Here is a 7152-nt window from a genome sequence, read left to right as displayed (position 1 = left end):
TACGGTGAGATTCTTGTAAATTGTTACATTTTTTGCCTATATATATATATATATATATATCGGTGTAATTAAACATCTTTAGATAGTTTGATTCACTTGCCTGTGCAACATTCCATATTTTGTGTTTATCTGGATTATATTGATGGAATTAATATGGCTGGGTAAATTATCTCTAATAGCAAATAAAACAAGATAAAGGTGTTAAAAGACTAGCTAGCTTCGCCAAGTTAGTGAAGATATATATTATTTACTCTTAATCCTTGGTGAGCAAAGTAAAACGTACTTGTCTGATAAATACTCTTTCATTTATTTAACTATGTCTGGGAAAATAGTACAAGGTGGGGATTGGTTCCACCAATCCACGCCTATTGTTTTTCCTGGTCAAGGGGTTTGGTCTACACGAGAGATGCCTTCTAATCGTAAAAGATTTGGACTCACATGAGCCAAAGTATATATATATCTTGCGTCATATGACATCCATTCATACCCCACGCATACATGGATCATCACATAACATCGCATGCATTTGTATATGTATGGCCATTCATACATTGTGTAAATAGAGAGAGAGAGAATTGCAGGTCAAGATATAGGGTTTGCATTCCCATCTGGGTAGATAGAAGTGTAGCTCATCTTTTCGCCTAGCTAGCTAAGTCCGTACTGGTAAGATAGATATGTTAATTTCTTGCTAAGATCTAATTAAGTCCCAGCATGGGGGAGGAGCTAGAAAAGAAGAGATCGAGAAAGTAGATGACAAAGTTCATCTCTCAGCTAGCTCCCAAAGGGCTCTAATCCCTAATTATTCCTTCTAGTGTTAATTAATTCGTACTAGCTTGGAGAAAGCAAAGGAAGAAGAAATTAACCAGAAAGATCGATGGAGGGAAGCGGTGGCTCTGAGTGTTCAAAGATAAGCCTCTCCAGCCAAAATGAGGAGGGAAGCGAGAGCGGCGGGGAGAATGATGATGAACGTAAGCCTAGAAATGGAGGAAGCTCAAGCAACAGCACGGTGGAAGAGAGCGAGAAGAAGTCATCGGTGCGTCCTTATGTTAGATCCAAGATGCCTAGGCTCCGGTGGACTCCTGATCTTCATCTTCGTTTTATTCATGCTATTGAAAAACTTGGTGGACATGATAGTGAGTTTCTACGATATCTACTATTTTTTTTTTATATATATATACCCAAGAAATTATCTAAACATGGCAATTAATTTGAAGTCTTAATTCTTTCGGTGTATATAGGAGCCACACCAAAGATGGTTCTTCAGCTGATGAACATCAAAGGGCTAAGTATTGCACATGTCAAGAGCCATTTACAGGTAAATATATATATCATCCATCCATCCCATATATAATTTATGAACTTATGTAAATGCTTTTGTTTATTGATCATGGGAAGGAATAATTCTCTCTTTCTAATATAATTTTCCATGTATTTGCACTTGGGTATTTTCACTAGATGTACAGAAGCAAGAAGGTCGACGATCCAGGCCAAGGTACACCAAAATTTCCATTAATTCTCTACTTTTTCTTCTGATCAACACAAAAAACGAAAAACGAAAAAAGAAAAAAGAAAAAAGAAAAAAAGAAAAAAAGAAAAAAAAGATAGGTTTTCTTTATCAGTACGTTCATGATGCGAAAAAAACGTTCTTCACATGACAGTATTAGCCGATCATAGGCATCTTGCGGAAAGTGGAGATCGCAATATTTATAACCTCAGCCAACTTCCCATGCTTCAAGGGTATAACCCCACCCACAATTCCAATTACCGGTAAGACTTAACCCTAGAACAAGTTTTTGTTTCTCTTTTTTAATTCTTTCGATCTTTTTAATGAATTTGGTTTTTTTTTTTTTTTCCTAGATATAGATTTGGAGATGCTTCTTGGACGAGTGCTTATGGAAACTTGTTGGGTTTTCCTGCCGGCCGTAGCTCAACCTCCGGTGGTGGATTTTACGGCACGGTGGGCGACAGGTTCTTTGGTAGCAACTATAGCGTTAATAGGGCCAATTACAATTTCCGTACGGGAAGTTCTACTTTGGGTGATCAACAATCAGCTTGGAGAACCCATGAAGTGATCAAAGATGGTTTAAATTTGCAATCACTTCACAAACATGAATCTTTGCACGCTCAACCCAGATTAACTCCTACTGATCATGATCATCATCTTAACCCTGTCACCCGTCTTCAAGCTGAAGTTGATCAAGAGCGTAATGTGGGTCCAGATTTGAACAAAACAAGTAATGTACAAGAGTGGAAGACATTCAAAAGGAAGGCGTTGGATTGCGAGCGGCTGGATTTGGATCTATCTCTTAGGCTAACTTCGAGGAATCATGAAGTTGTTGATAGTAATCTCTCCCTCTCAATGTACTCACAATCATCCTCCAGCCTTACCAGTTTGAAGGAAGGCCCCGACGATATTGCTAAGAAGCAAGAAAAAAGGACAAGTACTCTGGATCTGACTATATGAATGAGACAATTCTAAGTGAGATCTTGAGGTACTTGCCCGAAATAAATGCATTTTATGATTGTCTTGAACCATCATACAAATTAGTAGCTAGCCGCCAATTTGTTTTTTGTTATGTTTTATATACACTTGTCTCTTAGCTCATTCTGCCTCGAGTACATGCAGTATATATCAACAGATGTCCCTTACATCTTATGATGCTTGGTTTTTGCTACATGGGTAAAAGGTTATAAATATCTGGTTCTAATTGTTATCAGCAAACAGGCGTCAGGTATAAGAACCTAGTGTTTGGTCTTGTTAAAGCAGATTTTTGGACGGCCGAACTCGTTACGGGTCACCTGTAAAAAAGAAGAAGAAAAAGCTATAGGGACGATGCCGATCGAAAGGGTAGGGTATTTGTAGGAGACAGCTAATTAATTAAACAGAGAGTTCATAAGGGAGAGAAAGAGAGTGATTTTCCTTTGTTTTGCAGCTGGCCCATCGCAAGTTCGACAGTTCAAAAATCTACTTCAACGACCCTTCGCTAGTTCAGCCGTCCAAGAATCTACTTCATCATATGTCTGAAACTCCAGCGCAGGTGTAGCAAAGTGCAAATTGGGGATAGAGCAATGAGTTTTAACGAGGCTCAAAAACAATGTACGTAAAGTTTGCTTATTTGAGATCCATATATATATACACTTATATATATTTGAAGAAAGATTAGCGACAAAAATATTAATAATAATCACTGTACGTACCTCAAAATCCCTGTTATTTATTCTTAATAAATATTGTTCCCTTTTGTAAACATTCTTAACCCTAGCTATTCAATGGTACTGGAGGAAAACTTTTTAGAGAAGAATCAATTGATCATGACCAGATATAAGGCTTAATCAAGCCACTGATGGAGCTTAATTTGCTTGTAATCGTCCGCAATATATACGGTGAGGGTCGTTGCAGGACTAGTTTTATGATCATATATCAGTTCGAATATTATTACATTGAATGCTTCGAATCATTTTGAACCGTGGATCGATGTTAACGTTGTGATTATCTTTGTTTTGATAAAAATTGATATTTAATTGCCATATATATTACACACAAATATTTGAGTATGTACGTAATGATCGATCGGGATTCACGTAATCTTTATATATATATATATATATACACGTGATGAAAAACTTCATATGCTTCAATTCTAATTATTACTGAAGTCAGTGTGAAAAGTTTTGTATATATATATATATATATATGTTGTTATTGGCAATAACCTATTCATAGCAATGAAATTTAATTTCCTTTATTGAACCTATTAGCTCTAGAAGAGAACGTATTTCACGAATTCCTGAATTTCATAAATCTCTCAATTTGTGGGAAGGCTGGATTTGATCTTAGCCTTCTTATATGACAATGCCATATCTAGTTTAATTACCTTAGTATAAATATTGAAAACTGCTTGGAGTGCTACGTACAACTTTTACTATAATTTCTTATAAATTGCATGGCAATCCGCTTGACACTGTCACATCGATTATAATCAAATTTAATTATTTAATGGCTGATATGGCCGTACTTAAGTGTCACATACTCACCCACGTGTACAAATTAACCATCCGCTGAACTAGTGTCCTCCCAACTCCTAATTAACCACCCTTGGTATATATATATATATATATATATATATATATATATATATATATATATATATATATATATACACACACACCATATTCTTTTTTAAAAAAAAAACACGAAAGTATTAGCAACAATCACATTTAATTATTTAACGGATGACGTAATAAGTGTCAAATAAACTGTCACGCCAATTTATAAGTGGCTTATAGGAAAAATCATAATATCCCAAGTAACACTCATAAATATTTGGTAAGAATTTTTAATTCAACATTCTTTTTTTCTTTTTCTTTTTTTGTCCTAAAAAAAGAAAAGAAAAATTGATAATCACTAACTCGGCCATTTTAATTGGAGTTGAGATTGTTTGCTTGGACAAGAGTAGTCAGTTTGACTTAATTTTTCAATGGGAAGAAGAGGGGTCAATAACATTATAACAGCTAGCTGATTTCTTTGACCAAGTCATCGCAATAGTTTGCTTCTAAGATATTGCAAATAGCATCATTCGCCTGGAATCTAGCTGATCGATGAAGATATAATCTCATGCATATTATTATTATTTTTTATTTATCTAGAAATTATTCGCTCAGAGACATTAATTAATTATAAATATACTTTAACTTGTCAGAGATACGATAAAAATGTTTGTTAGATTAATCAACGGAACCCTATCTTACAATATTAGAGTTCCTTAATTAACCCAAGTAATGAAACATGCACATGCATTAATTAACTTTGAATTTTCACTTAAGTCATGCAATTTTTTATTTTTATTTTTTTTAAAAAAATAGTCACAATTACAGCCAGATCACATGCACCGAACTGAAATCTCTCATCAGAGCTCAGAGCATGAATGAAAGATTAAGCTTAATTTTGTTAGGGATTAAATAGGTCAAAAAATATATATAATATAGAAATATTTTAAGAAAAAATTTCAAAACCGAAAAGGCTATAACCCCAGCATATACTTTGAAAAAATTTCTAGGTTGTGATTGCAGCATCGAGCCCCTCCATAGTGAAGCTAGCATGAATATGAGAAACTTAATTCACTAGCTTTCGGCATAGTTTTACTCTTTAATTTGCTAAATTTTTTTAACTCACGTGGACTGCCACATAAGTTTGAAAATAGATTACAGTAAAAACTGTATTAGTACTCGAACCTTTGTTTATGTATGATGTCACATATATAATTTTGGTGCGTCCAATAGTATCCTGTGAACGGATCGATCAAATCATGAACTATAAACTAAAATTATATTATGCAAATCATATGAAAACCTCTTTGCATATAATTTTTTTGTTAAGAATTTTCAATTTTTGGATAATAAAGGAAACACTCTGAAAATCTGAAGTATCATAGTTTGCAGCAAACGACTCCTCCGATTAGTGAGAGAGAGAAAAAAAAAAAAAAAAAAAAAAATTTGTACTTTTGCCAAACTATGTTGTTACATGAATTAATTCACCTTATATACGGGGGCGACAAAGTGTGTTTAGTAGCGCCTTAATAAGTCATCAAAATTAAGGCGCCAGTTCGATAGGTCGTGAAACGAGATTTCAACGCAATGTTGAGACGACGGTAGCTATATGTTTCGTCTTAATTAAATTTTCGGTGATGAAACGAAAATATGTCGTTACGACATCTGTTTATTGAGACGAAAATGACTGTTTTGTAGAGTGAAAACTGAAAAGTAGTGTCCTATAAGTCGCCAACTGGGAAAAAAAAATTGTTCCAAAATTGTATAAACATGTCGCCCACCGTGGGGCTCGAACCCACGACCACAAGGTTAAGAGCCTTGCGCTCTACCAACTGAGCTAGACGGGCTTACACCCAATGGCTCGCTCATTGCAAATAGGAACATAATACCATGAGGCATGAAGAATGATTTTGTATACACAGGAGAAAGAAGAGAAGGAAAACTGTGCTTGATTTTGGACATCAACAATGGCAAGTCTTTGACAACAGTAAGCTGTTGAGCTTAATTATAATATATATATATAGGGAAAAAAAAATATGTGTATGTACTTTCCAAGTCATTAATTAGTTAGGAGAAGGAATTGAAATGAATTGAATTAATATTCTTGATGATGATAGATTATTGGTCATTCTAAATTATTGTATAAATGCATGTGGAAAAATCCACATTTTCATGCAGCAGATAAAGGAGTCAGGTTTGAAAACTTTTTTATTTTTTTATTTTTTTATTTTAAAAAAACCATGTTTTAAAAAATACAGGCTAAATCACATGTTTTAAAACCACTATATATATATATATATATATATATATATATATATATATATATATATATATATATATAATATGTAAAAAATCTACATTTTTGTGTCACCTACAATGGAATGCGGTTTAAAAACTTGATTTTTAAAATAATCATGGTTTAAAAATGCAGGCTAAACCACACGTTTTAAAATCACTAAATCAAACGGACTTCAACCAATTTAAAGTGCCAATTACTCTTTTTACCAAAACCCTCTTGAACTATATATTAGCAGGTGGGGAAGAAATCTATTTTATCTATATATATATATATATATATATATATATATATATATATATATATAGATTCCTTTGGAAATTGCAAGGCACATATAAAAGTAATTTCATGAATGTGAAATCTACTGGATCACATGCATCTACTAGCTATTTTTTTGTTGGAGAATGATTCCTTTTAAAAAAAATAATAATAATAATTATGAGCACCGGATGAATGATTCACATAATCAGTGTACAAGTCTCTCTGATTATCTCATAAGGAATCAATATGATTGACATGGTGGGACTATATATAGCAGCAATATAAAATACACACAGAAAGCGAGCTTTAATTCCTAGTGAGCTCTTCATAATTTAACTAAATTTTAACAAAAAAAAAAAAAAAAATCTAGTTTTATTATTTTAACTAGCCAGTTTTCAAGATTGAGCACCATCATGGATATGACTCATCTGGATGCTCTAAGCAATAATGAAATAATATTCCTCCTCATATGGATGCTGCAAATTGTACGTGACCCATCATGGATATGACTCATCATGGCACAATTAATTAATCAAGTCGATCTGAGA

At 33.5% G+C, this 7152-nt stretch overlaps 1 protein-coding gene and 1 non-coding gene across 4 annotated transcripts; one reads left to right on the top strand and one right to left on the bottom strand.

The window, feature by feature from the left end:
- The first annotated feature begins 540 nt into the window (after positions 1-540).
- On the top strand, positions 541-2697 carry LOC133872186 (uncharacterized). Of its 3 annotated transcripts, none has more exons than XM_062309627.1 (5): positions 541-1133; positions 1215-1315; positions 1456-1492; positions 1659-1767; positions 1864-2697. In XM_062309627.1, exons 1-5 carry the CDS (start codon positions 875-877, stop codon positions 2462-2464), a joined length of 1107 nt encoding a protein of 368 aa, XP_062165611.1. In that variant the 5' UTR covers positions 541-874; the 3' UTR covers positions 2465-2697. The 3 variants fall into 3 exon arrangements, with proteins under 3 accessions (XP_062165611.1, XP_062165610.1, XP_062165612.1); XM_062309626.1 differs by having other exon boundaries at positions 550-1133; positions 1858-2697; XM_062309628.1 differs by having other exon boundaries at positions 556-1133; positions 1239-1315; positions 1858-2697.
- Positions 2698-5821: 3124 nt separating this feature from the next.
- TRNAK-CUU (transfer RNA lysine (anticodon CUU)) lies at positions 5822-5894 on the bottom strand. Its single transcript has one exon. It is a non-coding gene; the product is annotated as a tRNA-Lys (tRNA).
- Between the last annotated feature and the right edge of the window lie 1258 nt (positions 5895-7152).

This window comes from Alnus glutinosa, chromosome 7 (assembly GCF_958979055.1).
Source record: "Alnus glutinosa chromosome 7, dhAlnGlut1.1, whole genome shotgun sequence".
Taxonomy (NCBI): Eukaryota; Viridiplantae; Streptophyta; class Magnoliopsida; order Fagales; family Betulaceae; genus Alnus; species Alnus glutinosa.
This window is presented reverse-complemented; position numbering and strand designations above follow the sequence as displayed.